The 14,769-nt window shown below is 31.9% G+C and overlaps 1 protein-coding gene across 1 annotated transcript in view; it reads left to right on the forward strand.

Moving 5' to 3' along the window:
* Window positions 1–14,769, forward strand: part of LOC146532442 (broad substrate specificity ATP-binding cassette transporter ABCG2) — a 34,052-nt gene that overhangs the window by 15,392 nt on the left and 3,891 nt on the right. Inside the window, exons 2-13 of the mRNA XM_085195821.1 lie at window positions 8,140–8,219; window positions 8,972–9,098; window positions 9,170–9,301; window positions 9,995–10,135; window positions 10,499–10,643; window positions 11,478–11,671; window positions 11,955–12,102; window positions 12,190–12,345; window positions 12,594–12,785; window positions 13,137–13,406; window positions 13,827–13,944; window positions 14,434–14,611. Coding sequence (XP_085051947.1) covers window positions 8,980–9,098; window positions 9,170–9,301; window positions 9,995–10,135; window positions 10,499–10,643; window positions 11,478–11,671; window positions 11,955–12,102; window positions 12,190–12,345; window positions 12,594–12,785; window positions 13,137–13,406; window positions 13,827–13,944; window positions 14,434–14,611 — 1,793 coding nt within the window. The 5' untranslated portion in view covers window positions 8,140–8,219; window positions 8,972–8,979. The remainder of the gene's footprint in view (window positions 1–8,139; window positions 8,220–8,971; window positions 9,099–9,169; window positions 9,302–9,994; window positions 10,136–10,498; window positions 10,644–11,477; window positions 11,672–11,954; window positions 12,103–12,189; window positions 12,346–12,593; window positions 12,786–13,136; window positions 13,407–13,826; window positions 13,945–14,433; window positions 14,612–14,769) is intronic.

Genomic DNA, 14,769 nt, shown 5'->3' on the forward strand with positions numbered 1-14,769 from the left:
AAAAAATACAAGAGTGATTGGTCACCAAGCAATACACCGTATCCGTAACGAAGGGATGGCAAACGATTTGATACGAGACCGATACACTATTTACGTATTGCATCAATTTTTTATTTAACTGCTCTTTGCGATACCGTTTGATTTGGTTTTTTCTTAAATGGGCAGGAATGAGGCCGTTTCTATATATTTTATAGTAACTTTATATAAAATTATATTAAGTAATAGTATTTATTTTATTAATATTACACTTAGTAGAAATTAATTAATTAATTATACTTGTCATTTATATTTCTCTCTATCGTTTAAAAAAGTGTGGTGTGTGATTTAAGAATGAATTGAGACAGTAATTCAGTAATTATTATGGTAGGCGAACGGAACTAGAAGGGCTCGAAGCCCCAGCATATCGTATCAGCGTTTGCCTTGGGGAAAAGCAGGCTTTTTAGACGTTTTAAGTAAATAAAGCGGGATTTTTTTACCCAAACGATTCATCATCATCTAATATTATAACAATTGTACATATTGCACCTAGTTTTACTATTCCGATGTGCTACGTACGTACCTTTGGCGTTATTCCAAGTAATTATCTAAAGTATGAGGTCGTCGTAGTGCAGAGGCACAAGCGTGGGTTGATTGTTTGTGTTGGTTGTGGGCTCGATTCCCACTCGGGAGTATGAAATCTTTAATATTTAATATTTCTTCCTTCTGGTAACGAGGCAAAGCCACATATACCCAATACCTCCAGAACTCGGTGGAAAGTATGGAACGGTGTACCTGAACTCTAGGTGCTCATGATTCCTCTGCCCTGCTATGTGCTCCTCTGCCAGCCTGAAGCTAATAAATAATACGGAAATAATAATAAAAACACGTACATTACCTACTATATTTCATAATGACTGAGATAAAAGCGAAAGTTGTGTAATACGTAATATATGTATTGTATACATACACATGTCAATTTTATGTTCAAACAAAAACTGGCTGACCCACTGTGGGATTGGATTGTAGTTTATTAGTTAATTCCATATAAAATATATTTTTTAAAGGAATGCAAGTTTAAAGTGAAGTAAGTCGAGCCATATGGAAGTTATGTAAATATTATATGATCATTCATATATGTAACTTTTTGGACATTTAAATATTATCAATATTTAAATGTCTAAAAAGTAAAATGTTAATGTTAAAAATAGTTTATTGACCACATTACCATTACTTTAAATAGAATGGTTCGAGGATTATAAACAACGAGATGTTTCGTTAGTCTCTACGCTTTTAATTTATTTATTTTACTGCATTCCTTCACCTCTCCTTCCTCTCCAAAAAAATGATGAATATGCATTAAAAAATATATTGCGGGTATTTGAAATCTCAAGAGTTCAAATATCCGCTACCACCAACTTATCGCCATGACTAAGAATAAGTCACTAATATTTATCCGTTTGTAAGGTGTAGGCGATTGAACTCACTTACTAAGAATTTTTATTTTGCTTCAATCCGGATGCGATTTTCTGACAACATTCCTTTTGAATGAACGTTATTTGCGTTTGTATCATTGAAGATAATAAAACGAGAAATAAACTTAACTACGTGAGGTAGGTTATGTTAGTCATTGATCCAGCCGGTTTACCGCAATATACCATTCTACGAAGATATAAAAAAAAAGTAGCTCTTAAAAATACTTTTAACATTTTAAGAAAAGTTGTATAAAAAGTAACTCGGTTTCTAGCCTATATAACGTACAAGTGTATGTTGTTTGCCACTTAAATAAAGTGGCTGTGACATACGGACGGACGGACAGACAGAAATGACGAATTTATATGGGTTTTGCTTTTCGCAATTCGGATACAAAACCCAAAAAAGACGATTTTATATTTTTTTACTTTCACTAGATATTGAACAGTATTTTATTTTAAGAAAATTTATTAAGTACTATTCTCAATGTTGTGTTGTGTGTATTACGTGATAAATCTGTCAAAATTCTTATAACATTACATCATTAAATATTGTAGGTGTTTAGTCACTAGGATTTAGGTGGGCATGTTCTTGTAACGTTACAAAACCGTATGAAAGGCACATAGGCTCGTTAAATATATTAATTGTATTATTTATATTTGTCTTATTTATTTATTTTTATTTTATTTTTGTCTTAAACCATTAAGTTAAGCGGTTATAACTTGACGCACTATTTTTCTATATTTAATTGATACATATAAAAATATGTAATAAGGAGTTTGATTTAATAGATTTATTATCAAAACACCAGGTAAGAAATTAAAATAGCCGTCTATATATCTAAGTAATTACCTACTAATAACGTTCAAGTCTCACATTTTTCGTCATTTTATTACAATTATTACGAAAATAGCATCTTATTGCATAAACAAAAAAGAATAAAATTTCGTAAACTAGCTCTATACTAGTAACCAGTATGAAGGTGAATTACATATTATATAAAATTGCAAGTGGGTGAAGATTTATGGAATGTTCTTTCTATTAATTTCAACTGTTATATATTATTTTCATTAAAATTACATTAAGAAGTAGTTTTTATAACAAAACAAGGTTGTTCATTCAGTTCAAATAAGATTCTGTTTCCAAAAATTGTAAAAATCACACGGTGTTTGTGTAAGCCCGCTTAATGACTAATTAAGTACATGCTTACGGTGTCATCATTTTCGAATTTCCTTTTGTCGTGAAAAATATAAAGAAGTATAATTTTCTCAATACATTTTGTCGTTGACCTCGTATTTGTAAAAGAAATTACATGTTTTAAAAAAAATAATGACAGAAAATGACGTTTATAATTTAAAAATGACTAAATCTGAAGAGTGCTTAGGATTTATATCCAAATAGAAAGAAGCAAGCGAAATGGCCAGTTCTTTTTTGTAACGCATTGAAAATAATGTATTTTCTACATAGCAAGTTTTCATATAAAACTTAAACCATTACATATACCTATATTTTATTTATTTACTTACCTAAATATCCAACGTAGATATTTACAATACAGTTGTACCATATAGATGCAAAGATTATAAAATAATGAGAGAAATATCACTCACAGTATTCTTGTAGAAAGTCAACAGCAAGTCATTGTAAAGTGTTTATAGTGGAACTCCATAAAATGTGTAATCACCGATAAACTGGCGAATGAAATATTTCACCGTCATTGTTATATACTGTAGGTAAGTTAACACTTTTAAGATATTTTTAAATATGCAATAATAATTTGTTTGTATGAAAATCTCAATTGGATGATAATTATTTAAATTCTACACTAATTATTTATTAAATCCATCAGTTCATCATAAAGCCATCCGCCGTGGCGCAGGAGCACAAAGTATGACTGTAAAAGCCGATTAGTGGGTTCGATCTCCACTCGAGAAAATGAAATATTTATTTAAATTTATATTTCAATTCGATCCAGTGTCTAGGTAACGGTAAGTGGGGAACGAAGTGTTTTAACACTAGCTTCCCTGTGCCTACGTGTAATGTGTACATTTGCACGTGTTTTTCTTTTTATCAAAATAAATATCCAAGTTAAAGCGATAATTGAGTCATTTAAATGCAGATAATTTTACACTACGATGCATTCATATGAATATTCAAGACCATGAGTGTAATTAGCCTGGGAGGAAAAGAAAACTTGTATGACAATAACAGTGGGTGTTTGACACCTGTTTATGAGTAAGAGAGCATTTTCCTTATTTCAAACATAGTTTTTATTTTAAAGCTAATATGAATATATTAACATACAAACTCACTATTTCGATATTAAATCCAAAAATGATTAAGAATATAAAGGAAAAAAATACCAAATAAGAATAGGAATATAATAAACAAATCCCTTTTCGCAATATTAGTCACGTTCAAGTTCATAATGTTAGTATTGAAATCTGCGGTTGCAGGTTCACCAAAGGGCCGGTCGTTGACCTTAAGGCGCCGGCGCGCATACCGCAAGTAAAAATAGACCGCAGCCTGCGCACGCGTCTCAAATGTACCTACTTGCTAATCGGGAATGCATGGCCGAGGAATGCTTCGAGCCCTAGAAATTGCGAATCGATTTTTTTTAACTTCTTCAAGTATTTGATTTTAAGATGTCTACTATAAGTATTATTATGAAAGTATCGAAAATAGGCAGAGGGAGCCTAGATTTAAGATACTCCGCTATCCACTTTCTGACGAATACTGGCGGCATTGCGAGTTAAGTGGCGTAACTTAACGCCGCAGTTTGCATCAACAGACTGAAGAACTGAAAATATTAAATATTTAATTTCCTCAAGTGGGAATCGAACCTACAGCCCATCGTGCTTATAATCACACACTTGTGTCCTTGCGCCACGACTGGCCTCTTGATTTGGCATTTAAATTGATACTTCATAAATTCCCTACGACTTTTTCTAGTAAAATATGAAAAAAAAAACAAATGCATTAAAATACACATTAAATATTATTCAACAGTCCAACCTCGGCATACACAATCAAAACTGCATTAATAAGTCACGCAATCATCAAAGGGACATCTCGGTTGGCGTGACGAAAGGCAATGTCACGTAACTTATACATAACCGTCTCCAATTAACATACAAAGGCGCTGGTGGCTCGCCCACTGAGGCTTGGGCATAATCAACTCTCGACTTGCCTTTTACGTCTCTAGATCTCAGTCAATACCTTTTGAGAAACTTATCTAACTATACAATAGACTGGTTCGAATACGTCGATGGTGATTTCGATTATAATAATAAACAATGCTGAATGGTTGCCGCTGTGTGTGATGAAACTATGACATTTGATATATGAGGGTTGCTTGTAATATTTTAAAAATACTTGTATATATTTAACTATATAAGTTGAGTCAAAAATTCTTGATATCACAAACATAATGATTCTAGAAAAGTCCTTATATGTTAAAATTTAATTCTATCATTTAATGAAAAATTCTTATAAATACAAACAAAATGACAAACCATTGAATTACAAAAATATCGCAACCTATCATTATTAGAACTAGTCATGCGTTTAACAGCAAATTACTAACGATAATTACCAGATTTAATTAAAGTCCAAGACCTACATAGGTGGTAGCATCTAACAAGAAGGTATGAATCAACCAAACTTCGCGTGGACTCGCATATTTGATGACACGCAAAGTAAACCGGTAGTATTGAGGTGAGGGTCTAGCTCCCAAAACGTATGATTATCGTGAAAGACGCAGCTAATGACGCTAAACTGGTTAAGCTTAGAACACCATAAAGAAGTTCATACAGAAGAATATAGTTTTCGAAAAAAATAATCTTAAAAAATATATATTTTAAAGTGAACACTGCTCAAAGTGAAGGAACTCAACGTCGAACTTTACCTCGACACAAAAGCGAAGAAAGAAAAATATTTATAAATAATAATTAATTCCCACGAGTGGGTATTGAACTAGCAACCATCACATTTACGTTTAGTTACACAGTACCACTGCGCCATATAGTAAAAAAATGTCCAATCACGCATAAAAGTGTTGAATTTAATTTGCAATATTATTATGGTAAATAGAAATACCAAATCACTCTCACAATGCGTCTAAGCTATTAGAATCGAATAATACGAGTAAGTATCGAGAGATTTTAATTTCACGCCAGTTATTTCTTGACGATTTCATTATATGTGAATCATATGATCTGAATTTTCAAGAGAACAATGGCGATCTCACGGTTGTCTCAGCGTGTGTAGAGGTCTGGTTCAAGGCTTAAATTACTCTTTGTCTAGTCTATATTTTCCTATTCATTAGCTGATGTCACCAGTAAATCATGTGTGGAACTCCGTGATAACTAAGTAACACGTGTTACATAAACCTAATCTACTAACAATGTAATTGCTTTACTGGTATTACTTTTAAATAATAATATTAGTTTTCATATTTTATATCAATAAAATCAATTTTTTATGGCTATACTATGAATATGAAAATGAAAATATCGGGATATTATTTTTCACAATATAGGTGAAATATGTGTATTTGTACAGACGTATTTGAATAACATAGAATCATCATAATCATTTTTACAAAGAAATATAATAAAAAGTCGGTTTAATATATATGATACATGATAATGATTAAATATACATTTACATTAAAATTTTCGAAATGCATTTTATATGAAACATGCGTTGATATTTCATTCATATGAGAACAATACTCGTAATTAAGTTAATACACATCGACACCACCTTTCATAATAAAACAATGGCGAACAGATCGTGTTGTCGATAGACACTACTTTTTGAGGTTACATTTGAATTACCAAATTATAATGACAAATAGCATGTTCAAACAAATCAAGATTAGCTTCACCCTGTATCCCGCACACAGCAGGGTAGGTAGAGGGAACCTAGTGTTATGGAAATATAAATGTAAATACATATTTCACTTCCTCGAGTAGGAATTGAACCCACAAACATCAGACGGCCTCAAATCAAGATTGCTGACGGTAAATTTTATTCAATTAACATTTTAATAATTATTTTAGTTTTTGCCATTAAGTTAATTATGTGTAATTCTTGAATAAGAAAGAATAGAATTCATAAAACGTCAACAACCACAATTTGTTAGCATCCAGTTAACTAAACAGGTTCAGCTTATATCGATATGAAGATTTCTATGATAATTGGCCGATCTCAAGTCGTCACAACATGTAGTAGCAAAGAAAATTTTAAATATATTTTCATATTTATTATGCAACATTTAGAATCTACTTTATAATTGTTTGATGCTTACCTGAAGAGGTAAAGTATTAAAAGCGAAAGCGAAAGAGTTTTTCCCGACTGCTAAGGAAGGGTTATTATCGCTCTTTTAAACTACTAAGAAGTGTAGGTTTAATAACAATTTTCACAATGAAAAAAAAAGTTATTTATGTGGTTAATAGTTCAAAACAACAATAAAAGATACTTGCATTTCTTTACTTGCGATATTTACCTAGGAACACCTATTTTTTTAATCTTTATTTTAATAGGTACCGCGTAGGTATCATGTTTCGACAGCATCATGACGCTACATCCGACCAGACGGCTCGGTGAATAACCATGCTCAATGACATTCACAGGTGGAAATGACATAGTTTACTTTTACTGGCCATTTGCATTAATTAGAGGCCACGTGATGGCCACGTCTTTTGTTATTGTTTTTGATAATAAGTTATTGATAATCGAGGTTCGTTATTTGAAATTTCATCAAATCTTTTGTTGTTTATAATAAACAATAACATTTTTTTCAGCTTTACACTATACCCTGCATGTATTGTGGTAAGCAGAAGGAGGTTATTATTAAGACACTCCGTTCCCCATTTTCCGCCGAATTCTGAAGGCATTGGGTGTTGAGTGGCGGAACTCTACGCCGCACTTTGCCTCGACACTAAATTCACGACGGTAAATCGAATCCACAACCTGTCGCGTTTACAGTCGATCTTGATTGACCTCTTGTCACTCCAAAAATAACATGCATAATAGATGCATGCATGCATGATAGTCTTTTAATAAACATCATATCATACAAATATCGTCATATTATGTTATGTTCTCCATACCTACTTTCCGTCGTGCGAGAGATACACGATTGCCGATGGCGCCAAGAAAGATTTCTTTAGCTATTATCACTTTCAAACGTTTGTTCAGAAATAGATACTATGTTCTGTTACACATATACAGACGCCAGTAAGGACGCGTGACACAAGTATGTGACTGTAGAGGCGATAGCTTGTGGGTTCGATTCCCACTCGAGGAAATAATATATTTAATATTTTAATTTCTTCACTCTTCTGTCTCAATTCGCAAAGCCTCCAGAATTCGACGGAAAGTGGGGAGCGGAGTGTCTTCATATTAGGCTAAGAGGTGCCTATGTGAGTGAAGAAAAAAAATCATACAAATATCGTTATATTATTTTCTCTATACCTATATTGAGATACGCGAATGCTGATGGTGCGAAGAAAGATTTCTTTACCTATTATCCTATTAACACTTTCCAAAGTTTGTTCAGAAATGCTATATGCTATTACACATATTATCATACACGTTAAGTCAATAAGCGTTTATAGTAGAAGTTGTTAAAGCTGTGTGTATCATTAAATATTAACTTTAGTTATGTTTCGTTTGTTACAGGCAACAAGATGAGCTCAAATATGAAGAATGTAGAGACGTGAATTTTCGAAATGCTCTCTGAAAGTACCACGATGACACACGTAAGCTTTTTTTTAATAATAACAATTTCTTTATGTATGCAATACCAGGACCAGGTACCGCAGGTAGCCAGACAGGTACGTAGGACCTGTATTTTGGATTTCAGGTAAAATTAAGACCTGCGCATGGGAAAAAATGACGATACGAATATTATATTAAATATTATTTTCGAAATCTATACATATGTATATCTCATAATTTAATTTAAGAAGTAAATTTAAATCATATCCATTCAAGCTTGAATAAATAAGTGAAATTATTTACCATACGAGACATAACATTTTGTTTCTAATATGGCTAGTCGTTACAGTGCTTATAAAAGTAGTAATAAGCTGCTCGCTTAATTGCCTAGTCTTATTTTAATAACAATATTTATGAAATATATTTACTGTTACAGTACTATATTTTAATAGAAACTGTTTTGTAGTAATGTTTTCTTAAGATAAAATTACTTTAATTATCTTTAAGTATTTCATGGATTTACGAGGTAAAGCAAAAAGGGTTTTAATCATTATAGCTACTATTAATGTTAGGAGATAAATAATTATTTATTACTTGGTGAAATTAAAGCTCGTTGTTTCTCTATACCCGGGATATGTACAAATAATAAACATAAAATTAAATTAATAAGGTCGTTATATTTCCCCTAAATTAAAAACTATTAATATTTATTCAACAGGAACATTTTAAGCACAAAAATGGAGTAATTGTAATTATGTGTATGTTTTAAAATTATTATAAATATTTTTTATAGTGTTAAGAATGTCACAGTCGGCACTGGGCTTAGGCGGTGAGCGGCGCTACTCAGTGCCCTCCAATCCCATGATGCAAGACCCAAGGGGTATGCACTCTGAAGATCTACACGCCTGGTCTATATACAGGTATTACAACGATTTTCTTGAAATAATTGTAAATGAAATAAAAATATACCTATGTTTTATTATTTTTTCAGGCAAAATCTAAATTCAGATTTCACTGACAGTGCTCTAGGCAGTACCGACAAGAGTCCCTTGCCGTATGGAAACTTTCAGCTACGAGATACTACAGTACAATCTATTCTTTCCCACCCTCGATATGGACCTAAGTAAGTACCAATATCCTGTCATTTCATTTCATTAGCAGTAAATGGAATGTTGCTTAACCTTACAAAATTACAGACCAATTTTATTCAAATAATAATTACCTAATGTTTAATAATATCTAATTTAATAGTGCTATAAGCAGTTTCGATTTTAATGTTTCCACTATTAAAGTGAACTAGGATTTAATGTTTTATGAAATACTTGAGTACCTAATATATTTTACTAAGAAAATACGTGTGAATTTAATTCACATAAAACTTAGTTTTCTCATAAAGTTTATAGAGTAGGTATTATTAATTATTAACATAAATGGTCAGTTGAGATATCTAAATCTTTAATAGAAATATAAATTATTATTATATTAATAAAATATAAATTACTAAGCTGAGTAAAAGTCGAAACATTTTGATTCTGGATTGGTCATAAAATATAACTGAAAAGAAAAACGACTATTATTAAAATGAGACTATTAAAATTACTGATGAGAAAGACTATTAAAATGAGGTTGGGAGTTCAATACCCATACGAAAAATCATCGTTATAATAATGCAAATTATATAAACTTCTCTTGTCAATAGATTCTCACTATTTTCCCGTGAGACGCATAAAAGCAAAACGTAAAGAAAAACTTAATTTTTGTGATTTCTTTATATGTTAATAATACAATAGTATAAATAAGAGGACATGTCTTTCAGATCAGCTCTCGGCTCTAATATGTACACATACCTCAAGTTCGGTTTGCCGCGTGTGTTCCCTCCAAATCACAATGGTTCGCAGAGATCTGGAACACCGAAGCCAAAAACGTCGATAGGAAGCGGCATGAAATCTGTTCCGAGGTATTATTTGTTCAATTTTCCCTAAAAGACCTTGTAAAATTAATTTTGCAATTAAATGTTTTTATTATAATATCGTTATTCAATATCGTTCGCATTTGATTTATTACATTTTTCTTTATAATTATATAAAATATTTATAATGTTTGTAATTTATATAAAAAGGATGAGTAGATATTTAATTTAACATTTTAGTTATTATAATAAATTGTTGATATTAGATAAAAAAATCAACACAATGAAAAACAATCATGAAAAAATGCATTTGTAACAATATATTATAATTCTTACATATTTTTACTTTGAAATTGTTAGTTTATATCCAAGTGTAAATTAGGTCCTCATTAAAACATTTTTTCCATTCAGAATACAAAGACAAAGTAGAGGCGTACGTGAGAACTCCTCAGGCTACGATAGTTCGGACAATGAAACGTCTACAAATTACAAATACAGTCGAAAATACAGGTCAGATCCGGATTTTAGGATGCAAAACCTTCATCCGTCGTATCAAGTATGTATTTTTGTATTTTTTAAATTATACTATTTATTTAAAAAAAAAAGTAAATTATTAACAAACAATGCTGAATTTTGAATGCTTTTAGTTCTCCATTTTGAAAAGAATATATGTATAAGTCTAATAACTTATAGTTATTTATAGTTATTTGTTTTCACTTATAGTTTAACTTATACTCGTAGTTATTGGTTTTCAAATCCATTTCCGAAGTTTGTAAAACATCATGCAAACATCTATTGTGTAGATATGGTAGAGTGGAAATTTCACATCCATTTCATATATTAATCTAAAATATTTGAAACGAATTTATAGTGTATTATTTATAAGTACAATTGAAAAAATTATGACGATATTTTTTCTCAACATATCTTTAAAAACAGTTTCATAATATTTTTTAACTTCACGTTGCATCCTGCACATAGCAAGGTAGACAGAGGGAGCCTGAGAATCCTGGGAAGTGTTAAAACACTCCATTTCCATTAAAACGCTACCGCTCTCCACATTTCTCCGAATTCTTTTACTACTAATGTTTGATTTCCCCGAGAGGGAATCGTACCCACAATAACATTTACAGTCGCACGCTTGCGCAACACCGGCTTCAGGACGGTTTTACTTAATAAACTGAATTATTATAATTGTAATAAATTACGTTTATAAAATCATACAACAATTATTATTACAATGTTCATTAAAAGTTTCACAGAGTAAAAAAATATATTAACACAGATTATATATAAGTGTAGGATGTAGGTATAAAAATAAAGGAAAGAAATTATTTTAAAATTACTACAGATAATAATTAATACTATTTTTACAATTATATTTTTGTAGCATGCCACGGGAGTACCGTTAGTAGCAATGCAGCAAGCGGGTATACGTAACGAGGGGCACTGGACCAATTCTAGGAATAAATCTGTTAGTGAAGCAAATTTATTAGGAATTGAATCTAGACCCAACAGATCTACGTATAATACAAACAGGCGGAATAGCGTTGCGGAGTACGTTCCTGATAATGATCATCAAAGGTATGGCATTGTTAAAATATTCATATTTATATTTGTTACTGATTTTTTACAATTTAAATGTTAAATATTATGTTTTTATTTGACTCATGGTTTGAGGTTTTTATATGATGGCTTAGAACAATTTTAAATAGTAATTTTTGTTAGGAACAATTCTACATAGCAAATTTTGTAATTGTATTCCAGTCTATACATTGTTATGTTTTATTAAATAAGGACAAATTTCTACTAGATTTAAAATTAAACAGAGTAGTGATATCTTACAAAAAAACAAACTTATTAACAGCTACCTGATGCCGTCTCACCTCGGCGGTCGCATGTCCAAGGCGGGCAGCCACATGTCGGTGGCACAGTCCCGCAAGCACTCCACGCTGCGGCCCGGAGACCATCTCGATGGATACACCCATTCCGCGTATATTTATCCGAATTATTATGTAAGTGTATGTTAAATTTAGATATTTAAAATTATAATATTTCTATAATAAAATAAGTAATTAAATTATAATAATTACATCTTTCAGGTAAACAGTTTAGAAATAACGTCTCCAGATAATAAATCAACGTTGTTAGTGTCGGGACTTAGTTTTGAAGTGAAATCGGGTGAAATACTAGCGGTATTGGCGACGTCGCAGTATGAAGCGACCGGCTTGTTGGATGTACTGGCTGGAGTTAGGAAAGTAAGTGTTGAAAGATAGATAAAGATATTTAGAATTTTCATTTGTTTTTTAAAAGGAATGTACATTATAAATAGTTCCCTTATGTATTTTTTTAATAAATGGTATAAGGGAACTATTTCCAACGTATTACTTCTAGTTATAAAAACGTTTATTATCTCGTTATAATTTCCCTAAAAGGCTGTTTGCAGGTTTACACTAACGATATCAATATTTTGGCCGATTACATTAAAAAATATATTATTTTTTAGAAATTAACAGGTGACATAGTGTTAAACGGTCAACCAGTAGCCTCATCGACATTACGTAAAATATCCGCCTACGTCCGTAACGATACATCTTTATGTCCTTCAATGACTGTGGAACATACTTTACGATTCCATGCAGCGTTGAGGAGGCCCAGGAATAACCATGGACAAGTTAAAATGGATGACAGAGATCGGGTAAGGTTTTAATATTGAATTAATATTTGGTAAATTTAGTTCATATGCATAAATATTTAACTTAAATTATTTTTTTATTATATTTTTTTTTATTGAAAACTTCAGGAAATAAGGACTTGTTTCATGCATTAAGTTTTCTAGATAATTGTATTTACTTTCTTCATACTGAAATGCGTCATTCATGCCAATATTATTATCTAATTTTTATTCAAATATATTATACATACAATCGGATACACAAAGTGACTTTAAAACAGATTATCTCGCCTTTAGAATATTTATTCTTTAGATAACTATCATATCATAAAAAAGAAAACAACTAAAAATAATATAAAAAAATCTTTCTTCCAGATAAACATGCTAATAGAAGAGCTAGGTTTAGAACAAGTCAGAGATACAAATGTGGGACGACTGACTCGTTCTGAAATCCGTAGACTTAACGTAGCCTGTCAACTATTGCTGGATATGGCGGTGTTAATCCTAGATCAGCCCACAAAGGAAATGGATATATTTGATACGTTCTTCTTAGTGGAATATTTAAGGAACTGGGCCAGTACTGGACGTGTAGTTATAATGTCGCTACACCCGCCTACTTATGAAATATTCGCTATGCTTACTAAGGTTTGTTGGTTTAGTTTTATTTATATTTTATGAGCTAACTAAAAGATAGTAAGTAATAGTAATAAGTAATTATTTTTATACACTTTAAGTGTAAATATATAATATACAAAAGCTTTGGGTTCTGATACTCAATACTTAATGTCTCGAATTAGATAAGAGTGTTTGGACGCTAAATTATTATTTGCCTACATGCTACATGGACTTTTTTTTCCAGCTTCATGCTTCACGTGGTTTCGGTTCGATTCCTACTCGAGGAAATGAAATATTTAATATTTTCATTTCTTATCTCTGGTGTCAAAGCAATACCTCCAGAATTCGGCAGAAAGTGGGGAGCGGAGTGTATTCATACGGCTACGGTACTGCTACATACGGTATACAGCTTGAAGCTGAAAAAATAATAGTTAATATTTCATATTTCAGGTAGTTTTAATTTCCGCTGGTCGCACTATGTTCAGCGGGTACAGAAGAGACATGTTGCCATATTTTGCCTCAATAGATTATCCCTGTCCTGCTTTTAAGAACCCTTCTGATTACTACTGTAAGTAATTGTTGCATTTAAAATATATAGTTTGATATCACTGAGTGTACACTGCATTGGTTTATTTTACATGTTTGCATACACAACATTTAAAAAAAATACATTTAATATAGGAAATGTCTATGAGATGATCCTGTATGAGGATCCTTTGTTATTGTAGCAAAACAAGTGTTATGGACTAGAAAACTGAACTTACAAACACATATAAACGCATATAAACGAGCATTCTTCTTGACCATTTTTTTAAATAACTTGGGTTTAATAATCAGCTAAAAATTATTAACGTAAATTATTAGACGTAACACAGCATTGATTTTCTCCACTCAACACGGAATATTTTAAAAATTGGTCGGTGTATAAAAGACAGAGTGTTTTTACACTAAGTTCCCTCTGTCTATTTTACTACATGCGGATACTGCGTTGAATTAAGATAATATATTTTTTTTAATTTTAAAATATCATATACCATATTTCTTTTATAATCTATAGTGGACCTAGTGACCCTGGACGATCTGTCCCCCGCCGCCATGTTGGAGTCGTCCAGCCGCATTGAGGCGCTGGCTGGCGTGTTCGGTGGCGCGCACTCCGCGCCCGACCCGCCACCCCCCGTCACGCTGCCCGCAGGGGGAGTGGCGCGAGGGGGCATGCAGGTGTTCGTGTTGATCGAGTGAGTAGCGGGCAATGTCCCAGTGCACCAAAGGACCCTGGACGACATGTCCCTCGCCGGCATGCTGGAGTTGCACTATCAATAGACAGATTTTAATTTTATTTATGTGCATAGATTATCAGTGCTAATGTAGTTTTGCATGGTAATGGTAATTAACT

This window comes from Heliconius melpomene, chromosome 13 (assembly GCF_056956725.1).
Source record: "Heliconius melpomene rosina isolate 202511_hmr_F chromosome 13, ASM5695672v1, whole genome shotgun sequence".
Lineage (NCBI taxonomy): Eukaryota > Metazoa > Arthropoda > Insecta > Lepidoptera > Nymphalidae > Heliconius > Heliconius melpomene.